Genomic DNA, 15,388 nt, shown 5'->3' with positions numbered 1-15,388 from the left:
GGGCCTTAGAAACTTCATAGCCCTGGGTGAGGGGGATAAACGTCCTCAGCTGCCGCATCTGGCCCACGGGCCCATAGTTTGAGGACCCCTGGTACAGAATACTGAATATATATGATCAGATTAAGCCAATAAGTTGGTTAAGTTTGCTGAACTCTTAAAACTCCACAGAGGCACTGATATCTTGCTAGAATGCCTCAAATAGACGAGATTTTAGTCATGAAGTACTACATGTTTTGCAGGAAGCAATATGCATCAATAACACTTGCACTAATAAATTTAGAATCTTACCCAAAGAACATAGTGCAAGCTCATTTGCTTCACCTAACTCATTTCTGCTTTTGGCTAAGTTAATGGCTGAATGGAAAATGATTTTCAACTTTCTACAGGAAAGTCAAGAAAACAAACGTTAGATAAACAGAGAGAAAGAAGTGTGTCTTTCATAGGTAGTCGTGATGGGGTTTTAAAAGTGTTTTTTTTTTTTAATGCAGCTTTTAATCTTACTAACTTAACATTCCAAAGAAGTTGAACAGTGTTGAATTGTTGCCATGTTTTAGGAAACAAAAAAAGATAAGCTGGGGAATGTCCAGAGGACAAGAATTGAGGAGGTTTAGTATAGAGAAGAGAGGACTAAGGGTCGTTTGGCTGTCCTCAAGTTTTTAAAGGGCTATCTCATTCTGTTAGGCAGATTCAGGAGCAAATCGTATGACATTGTGGGGAGGTAAAGTTAGGCTTCATGTTAGGAAAAATATTAACAATAAGGGAGGTACCAAAGTGGGCAAGAGGTTCCTCAGAAGGTGGTTCCCTTCGCTGGACAAAAGGTAGGCTCTGGACATTTTAAAGCAAAGGGTAGATGTCTACCTGCCAGGGTTCCTGAGTATGGATTTAGACAAGATCAGTCTTGAGTTCCTTCCAACACAGATTTTGTTTATCACAGGAAAGAGCATGTGTGAGAGCAAATAGTATTAAAAATACTTAAATGAGGGAATCTTTATAGTTGCTCTGGCTTTTCATGAAGAAAAAAGTTCAAAGCATTTCAGTCATGAGATGGGTTCCCTTATCCTATCAAGATATTGTTGACTGCCTTTGGTACTCTCTGCTTTCATTTTAGTCAATAATGAACCCTGGTGTTCCAAGAGCTTCTTGGAGGACAGGAATTTCTGAGATGAAGAAGGTATTAGGAATCCTAAGTACCCACCTGACACTCTTAGCTCTTATTCCTATTTTTTTTCCAATAACAATACTAAAATTCTGTAGTTCTGTTTCTGTCTCAGAGTTCTCTAACCAAAGGCTTCAATACAGAATCAACAAACAAAAAGAAAGTGCTGACGGAAAAGTTCAGGTTCCTGTGGAGGAAATAACTTTTCTCCTCCCACTAAGTTTTCAACACCAATTATTCCAATTTACTCTATTGTACATGTTAGCCTGGATCTGGAATTCAGTTACACATCAAGGAAATAAAATCAGAGACAGGTCCCTTTCACTGAGGCTTTGCATGACAGCTTGGAAATATGAAATGACACAATAAAAACCAAGCAAGTGCCCAAGTACTTCTGTTTGCTGGGACAAGGGAATGATTCCCAGGGCTACCAGGCCACTCTTAGATTCAAGGGTATCCCTATGTAAATGGTTTTTATAGAATAGATGTTTTTCCAATCTGGTGCAATTTTCTGGGCACTATTTTGGAAAGTTAGAAAGCCCAGCTCTTAGATTAGGGAAGCAAATTAGAAATATCAATTTCACCTGAGTAGATAGATGATAACTGTTTGGGAGGCAGTGCTGCCCAGGGGAAGGAACTCTGGAATCAAAGATTGGTTAAAACACTGAGAAGTCTCCAACTTGTTTTGTTCTCAGTTTCCTCATCTGCAAAATAAGCACCTATTTTATAGCACCTACTTCACAGGTTCAAATATGAGACATTGTATGTAAAATATTTTTTCAAATCTTAAAGGTCTATGTAAGTTTTAACTATCAGTAGTAATAGTCTCATACTTTTCTCAATATCCTCAATTTCCCAACCCTTCTCTATCTTCCTCATTTCTCAGAAGAGGATCCTGAATTGTCATCCTAGGTCACTTCTCATGTCTACTTCCCTACCATAACATAGTCCTGTACCTAATTCGTTGTTCTCTCTTTATTTCAATCATGCAAAGAATGGGATATCTTTTTCAGGGCAGAAGTCTTAATATAACATGATTTCTTGTTTTATCCTTGTTTTCTCTATTAACTGAGGACTTATTCCAGCACAATTCTGCCCTCACTGCCCCTTTGCACCATATTAAAATTAGACAACCGACTTAGCACCTTGTAAGAATCCTAACACTACTTCTGTATCTTTTTCCACTGACTTTTCATCTTTAGCTTGGACCTCTTCCTAAAAAGAATTATACCCCACACAATGTTATCATAGCCATTTTTCTGTGACACTGCTATATCCTCAAACTGCCAAACTCATACCACTATCTGCTTTCCTTCCCTTGCCAGTTCTTTTAAAACTTCTTCTTCCTCATATATCGCTGCTCTTTCAAAAGGGGAGTGACCCCCCCCAATGCCCCGACTTTTCAAGCCTCAGCCTCCTTGATCTCATAACACATTCACACTGGGAACACTCTTTCCTTCTTGCAAGTTTCTCCTCCTTGGTTTCCAAGGCCACATCCATTAGTTGGACATTACTGTGTGTATCTAGGATGCACTGAATAAAAGGTAGACGTCGGGGGGAAACAAGGAATGAGTATCTAAGGAAAGAACTAAGTATATTTGGCAGTACAAAAGATGCCTATGGTTGTTGGGATTTGGAGATACCTACCTTGAAAGATTGTTGGAAGGATCAAATGAGAACAATTGTAGGGGGCTTAACATAGTACCTGGCAGATAATAGGTGCTTATTTAGTTCTCCCCCACCCCCATTTCTTACAGATGAGAAACCTAAAGCATAGAGAGATATGTATATGTAGCTTAATAAGAAACTTAGGAGTTGAGAAAGATCATAACTCAATAAATGACTTCAAATTTTGAGAGTTGACTGACTTCTTAGAAGAAGCAAGGCAGCTAAGCAGCACAGTGCCTAGAGAGCTGCCCTGGATTTGCAAGTCAAAAAGACTCAAAACTGAAATGTGGTCTCATAAATCTTGAGCAGATGATTTAGCTTTTGAGCCTCAGTTCCCTCCTCTGGGAAATCTGATGGTCTCTAATGTCCTTTACAGCTGTAAACCTATGATCATAGACAAAAGTATTTATCTTCCTCCCAGGATTTTTTTTTTTTTTTTTAGAGCTCCCAGAAGGCAGTTAGGTAGCACAGTGCATAAAGCTGTAGGACTTGGGATTGGGAAGACCAGAGTTCAAGTCCTGCTTCAGATACTTATTAGCTATATGATCTTGGCAAAGATCAAACTTGATCCAACTCCAGTTTCCTCAATTTCAAAATGGGGGTGAAAAAAGTAGCTCACACAGTTGTTTTGAGGACCAAATGAAACATTCTCAATAAGGTGCTCTGCAACTGCTTAAAGCAGTTATATAAATGCAAGTTGTTATTATTATGAATGTGAGAAATAATCAGAAATTTTAAAGATTATGTAAGAATTCCAATCATTACAGAAGCAAAATCACAGGTCATCTAGAGGCAATGGAAGAATAAATGATTGTCTAGATTATCAATAATGAATTTTATAAAAGAAGTGATGTAAAAGATAAAAAGAGGGAGATTGGTCACATAGCAAGAATGAATGAAGGGTCAAGTTGATAGCAAGCATATCCTACCCTGGGTCTGCCATAATGTCATTCAGAAAATATCTAACGGCCAGTCCAAAAAGAGCATTTGTGGGGGAAGATGGACAATAGAGACATAAGAAAAGGTGTGAATGGGCAAAAAAGATCAGATTTAACAGATTTACATTATCAAAATGTATGTAAACACTAAAGTGTACAAACCTGAATCTGGGATGTTTGTTTATTGCCTCATCTGGAAAGAACAGGGATTTTGAAGCACCTCCTTCAACTGGTGTAGGTTTGTAGTCAGGTATCGTAAACCCAGGGCAGCCTAATCTACAAGAGATTGGAGAGTTAAACATATATACAGCACTAGAATTCCAGGCTAAACTTTGAATAGAGAAAAACAACGTGATCAAAAAGCCTTAGTGGCTCCTTCATTGTCTTTAGGTTAAAATACAAATTATTGTCTGGCATTTAAAGCTTCAGTTTATCCTTCTAAGCTGACTATAGATGGCTTCTATTCACACAGTTTGCAATCTTTGCCAAACAAGCTTGCTAGCTAATCTCTGGATGACATTTCATGGCCTACCTCTATGCCTTGGTTGTGACTCTCATACCTGGAAGCGATGTCTCTCATACCTGTTAGAATCCTGAGGTCCACTTAGAGTGCTAATTAAGTGATAATGCCTTTAAGAGGCCTTTCCTGTTTTGTGAAGATCGCGTATTTTTAAATCAGCAGGAGTCAGGAATTCAGGTTAGGGGAAAATCGTCAGTCTTTATTCTCAGTGAAGAAGGATCGAAGGTGGAAGAGAATCGGTGATAGCAATGTGTGCAGCTGAGTCAAGAAACTAGCTAGATCAGCAGCCACACGACCAGCAGCTAGGAGAATGGAACCCAGGCCCAATCTCTCCCAGCTTCTCTTCCTTCTCTCTCTGCCTCCAATCACCAAAATCGTCATTTCCTATACAACACATCAGGACTTGCACGGAGAGTGGGCAGGGACCATTCTTTATCCAATCATGTATATTAATAGAGTATAGCCCAATTACTATTTAGCCTCACGTACTTGTGACCTCAGTGCATCAACTCAAACCTCAGCCCATTACACCGTTTCCTCGTTATTTTAATAATGCCTTCCCAATCACTGTGTGTTCTGAAATTTGTATCTGGGAATGTCTCCTCTAAGTAGAATGTAAACTCCCAGAAGGTCAGCACTATTCATTCTTGTACTCTGGCATCCCACAGAGTACTTGGTACATTCTTATAGTAGGTGCTTAATGAATGTGCATTGGGTACTTGCTACGCCATAAGCATAACAGAAAGCAGGAAAAGGTATCATTTGGAATTGAGGATGGAGGAGAAAGCCAAAAAACATCCCTCATTTATATCTTCATTTAAGATCTTCTTCTAAAATAAAATAATCCTAAAAGTTAATCCTCTCTGACTTTCTTTAAGGAACTAGGAATGAATATGTGAGGCAAGAATTAAGTCTGGCAATACAAAAGAAGCCTACAGATCCTAGGACTTAGAAGAGCCTACCTTGAAGGGTTGTTGGAAGGATCAAATGAGATCACAATTGTTAAGTGCTTGGTGCACATTCTCCTCCACTACTTCTTATAGATGAGGAAGCTGAAGATCAGAGAGGGAACTGAATCCATCTTTTACAGGAAGCCTTCCAGAATCCCTCTCAATTTCAGTGCTTTGCTCTTTTATTTATTACTTCCTAGTTATCCAAGTTTTATATATAACTTGCTTTGTAAGTAGCTCTCCTCAATTATTGTGGAAACTCCTTCAGTCTGGATTGCCCTTTGCTACTTTTTGTATCCTTGGTGCTTAGTATAATGCATGGTACATAGTAGGGGCTTAATAAATGTTTACTGATGATCATTTATATTTTAGTATGAGCAAAACTAAAGCAACCTCCTTTCTTCTTAGTTGGAATATAAAAGTTTTGATTATATGGGAGGGAAGTAGCTATTTAAAAATTCTGAAAAATGGGTGATTCCAGAGTAGATATAGCCTCAGGTGGTATATATGGGCCTTTGCACAACTTGAAGGCAGTATAATGATAATGATCAACAGGGGTAAATGATTAAAAGGGAGGGATTTAAAAAGCATGCGAAGATAACAGAAATTTAACCTTTGTTCCAACTTTTTCCACAGCCCTGGTGACACTAACTTTCCTGTGTGCCATTTTTGTTGTCTATTTTAATGCTATTCTACTCTTTAGAGGAGCATTACATTAAAAGTTTAAGTCCCTCTGAAACTTCAATTTCAAGATGGTTATTTACTCATGACATTTAGGGAAGCAAATACTTTAATTCTGTTAGTGAAATATCCCCAAATTAAAGAGATCTTCCTGTAAACTTACAATGTCACATTTCCCATTACTTAGCAAACATGAGAAAATAATCTCTGTGAAAAGTAGGAATTCTTTCATTCTTTCTGCTTTTATCTCCTTACAATGTTTGGCACATAGCAACTGCCTAGCAAATACTTGCTGACTGTCTTCCCTATGTCACTTTACCCACTTTTTGTATAACCACCAAACATGAAAAGATGTTGAAATAGTTACCATTAATAATATAAATTTCATGGAGTTCAATCTTTTGGGGACAGAGGGTAGTTCTTGGTTATACACTCTATTGTCACTTAACTTAAATCCCATAGCAATTGTTTCCTAGTTTCCCAATTAAGTGCAAATATAATCTCAGAGAATTTCTTAGTTCTCTCTCTCCCTCTCTCTCTCTGCCCATTGAATAAATGGAAAGTACAAGAACAGGAATAAAGAGGAGAAAGGTTGGGTTGGCCCTGATTTTTAAAAATGTCTTTTTTGAGGGAGAAGCACATCATCCCCACCAGCTGGAAGTTATTCAGGGAAAAACAAATATTTGCTGAAACTTCCTTAAACAATTTTGTTTTGGTAAATCAAAGACCAAACTAGAACTAGATAGAGGAGGGGGAAGTGAGATGGGTGACAAGAACAAGATAAGCACACAGACTATTTATCAAAATCATCAGGAAAATGTCTTAAATTTTAAGATAGGAAATAATTGTTAAATGGTCAATTAACATTTACTATAATTAACACATTAATATCTTAGGTCCAAATGTATAGAATTATAGACCCTTAGAATTCAAAGGGACTGTCAAGATCTTAGTCTAATTCATTCCCAATTCAAGAATTTCCTCTACAGATTTTTTGACAAGTAGTCAACAAGAGATTGAATACTTATAATGTTTAAGGCCCTGCATAAAGCAGCCTATTCCCCTATTGAATAGGTCTTCTTTTGAAATTCTTCTTTCTTAAGTTCTACTCTTTGGTCTGAATTCTATATAAAAAGCACCTGAAGAAGTTCTCAAGTGTATATTAATAAGCCTTCTGTTCTAAGATAAACATCTCTATTTTCTCCAACTATTCTTCCCATCTTTCACCAATCAATCACTAGACATCTATTAAACACTTGTTCTATGCTAAGGACTGGATACACCCCTCCCCCCCCCCCCCCCCCCCCCCCCCGCAAAAAAAAAAAAAATTCCTACCACCAAAGAACTATATTCTTTCATTATAGTCCAGTTTGCAGAGAGCCTCCTAAAGTGTCACTCCAAACTTGATTACAATTTTCCAAATGCAATACATTATCTATATCACTGCTTAGGACATAGTCAAAAACTATATTAACTCTTTGGGTAATTAAATAATACTGCTGTGTTTATGATTAATTAAAAAACTTTTACTTTTTCCTACAAATCTGATTCTGTTTATAATCTTATACCTATAGAATTTATTTATTTTTCTTAATTCAGTACAAGCCGTGATAATGATCTTTTATTAAATTCTGACCACAATTTTTGACCAACAAGCTCTTTGGGGATTCTGATTCTATAATCCAACCTAGTGACTCTTCCTTCAAATTTCTGTCACCTATAAATTTTGGGGGAAAAGTTAAAAAAACAAAACAAAACAAAACAAAACAAAAAAAACCCTCTATGTCTTTATCCAAATTACTGATCAAAATGTTTAATTGGATACTAAAGATGACTATGAAAGTAATGTCTTTCTAGTTCATGATAGAAATTGGGAGGTCATTAAAAAAATATGGAAATGGGAGATTATTTGACCATAGAGTGAAAGAAGAGGAATGGACTTAAATCACTCCAGAAAGTTAAGTTGGAGGGGCCAGATTGTGAAGGTATACTTTCTCTTTTCCCCATATCCCTAGATGTTAATGCTTTCTCCAAAATTACCTCATATTTACATACTTTGTATACACTTTTATATGCACATGTTGTGTCCCCCAATAGGAAGCGTCATTTTGATTTTGTATTTTTATCTTCAATGTCTAGGTCAAGAGATATTTAATTAATGTCTGATGATTAACCACAAGGGGTCTTCCCCAAGGATTCAATTAGTTACCTGATAATTAAAATGTCATCTGTCTCTTAATTTTACACTGAGAATATTATTATTATTCGAGTTTACCTATGTTTCTCTTATCTACAAGAACAGTGATACTATTAATTAACTTTCTAAAAAAAAAATACCACCTTACATTTAATTTAATGCCTTAAAGATCTGTTTTCCTGGTATGCTATTTAGCAATACACATTGCAAACCTCCCTAAGTCCTTTGAAGATGGTATTTACGAGTTGCTGTAACTAAAAATTTATTAATGATTTTCTCCAAATTTAGTTAGACTGGTGCTTGGATAACTGGTATAATATATCTGAAGACCTTTTACTTTGGCAGGATCTACCAGAAACAATGTTCCACCAGAACAACCTTCAAGAACTTAGGATGACTCTCATACCACAATAAGGCATAGAAGTAGGATTTTAGTGGAGAAGCAAGGTATTATTAATCTAACAAAAAATGTTTGGCTTATAAACCTGTGAAGTCTAATAATCACAATCTTCATTTCTTAGAATTCACTAACTGATAAATAAGATGAGGCTACAGTTTTTAGATTCAATCCTTTTCCCATAGCTGTTTCCTGTCCTCTGAATTCTCCATTATTCTAAACTATTATTTTTCATTGGCTACTAGTGATACTTTAGAAATAACACTCATTAATTCCTTCAGTACCCAGGTGTTAACATGTTCGTTTATAAAAGAAAATTCTCTTAAATTCATCATCTGCCTTAGGTTTCATTCAGATCTTTTAAAAATCATATTTGTTTTATCTTTTTCAGTCTATAGGTTTTTCTGTTAGATAAGAGAAAATGATAGCAGGATAGGAATTACGTAGTTATGCTTTTCTCTTGTAACTTTTTATGATCTTCTCCAAGTAATAATTATCTCTTCTTTGTATCATGCTAAAGTTCCCTAAAGGCAAAGACTATACAAAATTTCTCATCTTTATATCTCTAACCCTCATATAGTGTTTTGTACACAAAAGACACTTAATAAAATCTTTCTGAATTATTCTTTTACATCTATGAATATCTAGGAAAACCCCAGATTGTTGTCCTTAGCAGGGTTTAAAAAACTCTACTGAATGGAGTAGAGTTGTATTTTTTGTTTATTATATTAATATATCCAAACCCATTATATAATCAAAACAGACATTACATGTATATATCTATGATATACAATGATATATAATATGGTATGGTATTATCATGTCAAGTTCCACCTGACATCTTGACTAGGCAAGAAGTCACTTAAATTCTCAATTCCCTAGTAATTCACTAAGCCTATTTACCAGAATAGCTATTTATCTGTTAAGAGGGAATTGAGTTCCCTACACCTATAAGATCAGAAGTCTGATTTGAAATAATTTAAATCATTATTCACTTCAAAAAACATTTAGTAAGTAATTACTATGTGCCAGGTGCTATACATACAAATTAAAAAATAAAACAGTCTTGTCCTTGAGAAGCTAACATTTTATAGGCTATTATAGAGATAGTATATTATTGTATCTTTGCTTTAGTGGCATATATAAATAGTAACTATAATTTATTTGATGTACATTTCTCAGTCAAGAGCAAAAGCCTCATTTATAATGTTATTCCTCTGGGAAAACACAATTCACTCTAAAATAGTGTGCTTTGTACTACAGCTAAAAGTGAGAATGACTATATGACCCCATGTAGCAAAAAACGACCACTTTCTAAAATGATTCTACTGCTTGATTTTTAACTTTTGGGATCTCTTAACTCATTAACTAACTTACCTGGGAAATGACGTGATCGTGCATAAAGCCTCATTTTCTTTTAAAAGAGATGAAGCCTCTTGCCTACGTTTTCTCATGTTGTCTTCAACTGTGTTAAATTCTGACATTGTTCCTCCATATGGCTGTCCTGGTGTCCCTTCAATCATATAGCTCCCATATTCTGGTCTCCAAAGTGTTGGATGGCTAATTGATGGAGAAAAATTATTGTTTAGTTTTTATTCTTAGGTAAAATTTGCTCAATTTTAATAAAAAATTTTTCTAGCACATTATTATATGCCACAAGAAGAAAAGAGCATAAAAAGCTTTGGAGAGTTTATTTTCCACAGATCTTTAATTACGCAAACTTTTAAAACTATGCATTCAGAAATAAAATTCTAAAAATGCATACCAGAAAACCAATTACATAAAGTGCCCTTCATCACCAAATATGATCAATATCACTGTGACAATTTTTTATGTACTTTATTAATTTTTATTTTGCTATTTTTCCTGTAACATTTGGTAAATTAAATACTGTCTTCTGTGAATATTACTCTCACCTAAATCTAAATCTGATTCATGGAATAAAGTATTAAAGGGAAGACTTTGATATTCTTTGGAAAAGTAGCCAAAAGGGAGTTTGAGCTTTCCAAAGTTATTTGTGTTTTTTTGGTTATCTTTGTGACATGTAAATTCTTTCCCCTCCTGATTAGCTCAATAGTGACTACCTTAAAATATAGCTGTATAGTTTGGTAAATGCAATTTTGCTGTTGTTGTAAACTCAGTGTTTAAATTTGTATCTTGTCAGTTTATCAATTTGTCCTAACTTAGTTTATTCAAACTTAGTGACACAGAAGGAAGCATAAGATTATGAATTTAAGCTTATCTTTTATAGCCTAATAAAAGACATTTTAACATGCAAAAGAATTATTTCTCCCTCTGGCATTGTTTTTTCTAAAAAGGCTTACCTGAAACTCCAATCTAGGTTCAGAATCCTTCCTCCCCTTCCACTCCACAGACCCACACTACTCCTAACTCCCCTCCACCCCTGAACCTGTAGTATAATTAAACCCTAAGCTTTTATCTTTATGATTTCTGTGTTGTGATAGGTTTATTCAGCAGCAATAACCTACTTAAACTCAAAAAAGGAGATATTTCTCCCATAACAACTGTTGCTCCTAAGTGATTTATTTCTCTTTGCAAAGTCACCCTCTCTTTTAACAAATTAACAAAATAAACCAACCCATTTTTGATGGGTCAATATTCCTCATTTTGTATTTATGCACCACCATCTGATTGCAGAAGAGGGAGATATGTTTTATCACTGTCTTCAGAAATCAAGCTCTATCCCATACAATGGTATTTTTTTTTTTTTTAAAGGTAAAAGAATCTGGCCTAAAATAACTTTAGTCAAATGCATCAAACAATTACTTAACTTAATTCAACTGCAGGACTGTAATAGTAAGCACTAAGCATGTCAACTGTAAACTGCTTACTTTGGGTTTTTTCTTTCTCCTTTTTCTTGCAATGCTTCAAGGACTTCCTCTCCTTTCAGGACCACACGTACTTTTTTATTTTGGTGATCAAAAGCTACCAACATATATTCCACCTATATGAAATAAAGAAGTTGAGAAAAGAAAGACAAATTAACATTCTTTCAAACTGGTACATGCACTCTTACTCTTTCAATGAATTGATTAAAGAAAATGCTCGGGGGATATGCTGAGTTGAGGACAGACTACTTTGCTCAAAGTCAAGGAGTTCCCATTTCTATTGTAACAGAATGCCTACTTGTTTTTCATAATATGAAAATATATAAAGATCATGTAAATTTTTATGACTAAAATATCTCCCCAGTTAATCACTCTTTCTGGAACCCTCAATAATAATCTGAATTCTTACTCTCCAATATACATTTTTCTTCTTCTACTTAATAATCAGACAGTAGAAACAATAAATGTTAGGAATTATACATTCTAGTCAGGATACCAGTTTTGGCAGATATACTAGCCTGCTTCAAGAACTGGTCATGCAAAGAGTAATAATCTTTTATCTTACAACATATTGTGAAATTGCTTTAAATGTATTAGAAAATTGACTGCCAGGGCAAAGTTATCAGAGTAACCTTTTAGGAGCCTATAGATAAAAATGTATTAGGGGAATACTCTTTTCAAAGTACTAACCTGTAGCAAATCTTCTGGCTAGTTTTCTTTACAATAATACTGAACACTTCCAAATACTCAAACTAAACTCTTCCTATGCTTTTAATTATACTATAGTTTGTAAAGTAACTTTAAAATAATGAATTAACAGCTACTATGTTTTGTATACAGAACAGCAAAAGTTTCCATATAACCAAGAGACTGACTCTGAATTTTAAGAAAACAAAATTCTGTTGCTTTCTCTGAAACACATAGCTGATAATGGATACAATGGTAAAAATATTTTATCCAGGAAAAACTAAGCTAACCAAAAACCTAGACATCTTTGGGAATATTTTCTTTAAAAAAACAAAAACAAAACTAAATTGTATTTAGTAACACTTTTTTTAAAAATGCCCTCTTCTCCTATGTCTATTTTCACATTAAAGCCACTGATTATCAAGTTATTCCTAGACTTTTGCTAGCTTTGTCTTTTGAAGATTTTTTAGCACATTAAGTTGTATAATAAGTCTTTATGATACAAATATATAGACATCAATCATGAGACTTCCATGGTAAGATGACCAAAACATGCCCTAAAATTGTTTATAATAATCTTTGGGTGCATGATGAAACCTACTCTACTATACTATGTATTTCATTTGCCTCTCCAAAACATACTTCCATATGCCTCGTTTTCTAGTCTTACAGTTTCATTTGTAGCATGAATGTCTGAAATGATTATTGACATGGTTTTATTTCCTCTAATAGTTTATCTTCATGTAGGCCTCTAGACAAAGGGTTTACGATTAGAGGATCAGTAATTAAACATTTATAGGTCTAAATGTTAGCTTCACAACACCCCTGAACTCAATTCTATCATTCAGGTACCACCATGGTAGAAGCAGAAAAGGGATATGCAAAGCTGAAGACCATTTTCTGTTTTTTTCTTTTCTGTGGATTTCATGACCGAAGAATCAAACATCTAACAGCCAATCTGCTGGTAATGATTTCCTCTGTATTTACCTAAGCTGGTTCTTAGACAGACAGATGCTATGAGTGAAATATTGACCAAAAAATATTTACCCAAATGACTTATGACACAATGGTTAAAGGACAGGCCTCAAAGGTTCAAGCTCCACCTCAACAAATATACTGGCTGTGTGACCCTGGACAAAATGAAATTATACATCTAGAGAAAAAAAAAATTGCTTTAAATCTCTTTCTCCCCAAAACAAACAGGTTTGACCATTGTTCAGTCATTTTTCAGTCAGTCCAATTCTGTGATGCTATTTTAGGGTTTTCTTGGCAAAGATATTAGACTGGTTTGCCATTTCCTTTTCCAATTCATTTTATAGATGAAGAAACAGAAAAAACAGGGTGAAGTGACTTGCTCAAGGCCACATAGCTAGTGTCTGAGGCCAGGTTTGAACTTCCAGATCCAGCACTCTATTGCACCACCTAGCTGCCCCTACAGGTTTGATAGTTTAATTTAACAGAGCATCATGACTGTGTGCACATGTAATAAGCAAATACATTTTCCACATGAAAAATTATCAAATGTACTCAATACAATGGCTGAACTTTATGCAAGTTCCACAATAGTAATCCAATTAAGATATCACAAATAAAATAGGTAAATGACCTATTCTCTATATTTTAAGTGCCTACTAAACCAAGGTGGTTTAATAGTATCTCCCTATGGCCATCTTTACAAGAATTATAATTCTTTCTAAGAAGTTAGAATCTGATTGAGGGTGAGGCAGAGGTTGTAAATGCAAAAACTTTAAAAAATGAAGAAACTGTCTAAGAAAGACAACACAGAGTACAAGTAAGAGTCCTATACAGGAGATATAAGGCTATTCTTAGACTGTATAGCATTGGACTAATCATCTTATTCCTAGGTGACAGAACTTTCTAAATTAAAAATATAATTCTCAATTTTGTCTAGTTACTTTGTGTATTATAGATAGTGTAGTTTGGAAGTTAGAAATGACTTCAAAAAGTACCTATTCTAATCTCCCTTCCTCTCCCCTCCACTTTTTTTTAGGAGAGAAAAAAATCCTTATTATTGAGGGATTCTATTGGAAATACCACTCCTAAGAAAGGCATATAAGTCACTGCCCGAGCAGATATTTAACTTGTCAAATGATTTGTGGAAGGGACTTTTACCCAAGTCCTTTATCTTCCTTTGGGCCCCAACCTCACCCATCCTCCACTCAAATAAAATACAAAATAAAACAAATTCCCTCCCCTTCCCCTTCTTCTCTCCTCTATCTATCTATATATAAAAAATACAAACAGTAAAAGAGCTAGGGAATTTCAATAGTCTGCAAGCCAACCAAATAATGGTAGGTCTCCAGGTTCTCATTTATCATGCAAACTATTTTATGTGGCTTCCTCATATTCCCTGGGAGGAAGAACTCTTCTTGACTCTAATGTTGGTTAGTTTCCTATTGTGTCAGTATTATTAAATATTCTTTATTTTCCTAAATCACTCTAAAGTTCAAAGTTAAGCTGGGTGGGATCTGATTTTAAACCCTTCATGAACTTGGCCCATTAGTCAAAATACAAACCAAACAGAAAACCCCCCATCTGATTATTGGTCCACTGCAATGTATATGTAGACAGTTCTGGTCTCAAAATCAGGAAAAATTTTTTAAATCCCACTATTTACTAGCTGTGTGATTCTTGGGTAAATTACTTTTCTTTTATGAGTCTCAGTTTCCTCATCTCTAAAAAGGGGAACACATTTTACCTACAATACAAACTTCACAGGGTTGTTTTATAAAGCTCTAAGAAAATAATGTATGAAAGGTGCTATAAATTTTAAAAGCACTGGAAAGATATCAAGTGATAATTATGACAAACCAGGATTTGTTTTAATTTCAGAAGAGTCAATATGAAAAAACAAAGACTTCAGAATAGAAATAAACCAAACAAGAAAAAATGCATTCAGATAAACAGATATGAATCTAGCTTAGCAATTTTTGGAAATCTACTTGATTTTGTAAAATATTTCAGATAAGAAAAGAAGCATTGAGGTAGCTAGGTGGTGCAATGGATAGAATACCAGATCTGAATTCAAGAGGATCTGAGTTCAAATTTGACCTAGCTGTGTGACCCTGAGCAAGTCACTTAACCTCAACTGCCTCAGGAAAGGAAGAAAAAATTCTTTTTAGAATTAATTACAATATTTATCTAAAAAATTCTTGTAAGCATCCATCTGAATTTATAATTAAATGTTTAGGTATTTGTACTTTGTATACAATAAAACACTCAAGATACTACTATGGATGCCTGTTAAAGACACAAGTGAAAAAAATATTGTATCTTCAAGAAAATGTCGGGAATCTCATCCTCTCTCTGATATGTGCTACCTTT

The 15,388-nt window shown here is 34.8% G+C and overlaps 1 protein-coding gene across 2 annotated transcripts in view; it reads right to left on the bottom strand.

Annotated features, from left to right (window-relative positions):
* The window catches only part of GCLC (glutamate-cysteine ligase catalytic subunit), a 72,211-nt gene that overhangs the window by 26,020 nt on the left and 30,803 nt on the right, over nucleotides 1–15,388 (bottom strand). For both annotated transcript variants that reach the window (XM_031964717.1, XM_031964718.1), the window contains exons 2-4: nucleotides 11,360–11,472; nucleotides 9,885–10,067; nucleotides 3,925–4,038 (exon numbers count right to left, since the gene is read on the bottom strand). In XM_031964717.1, the coding sequence (XP_031820577.1) occupies nucleotides 3,925–4,038; nucleotides 9,885–10,067; nucleotides 11,360–11,472 (410 nt within the window). The remainder of the gene's footprint in view (nucleotides 1–3,924; nucleotides 4,039–9,884; nucleotides 10,068–11,359; nucleotides 11,473–15,388) is intronic.

Source organism: Sarcophilus harrisii, chromosome 4 (assembly GCF_902635505.1).
Source record: "Sarcophilus harrisii chromosome 4, mSarHar1.11, whole genome shotgun sequence".
Taxonomy (NCBI): Eukaryota; Metazoa; Chordata; class Mammalia; order Dasyuromorphia; family Dasyuridae; genus Sarcophilus; species Sarcophilus harrisii.
The sequence above is the reverse complement of the archived record's forward strand: the minus strand, read 5'-3'. Positions and strand labels throughout refer to the sequence as shown.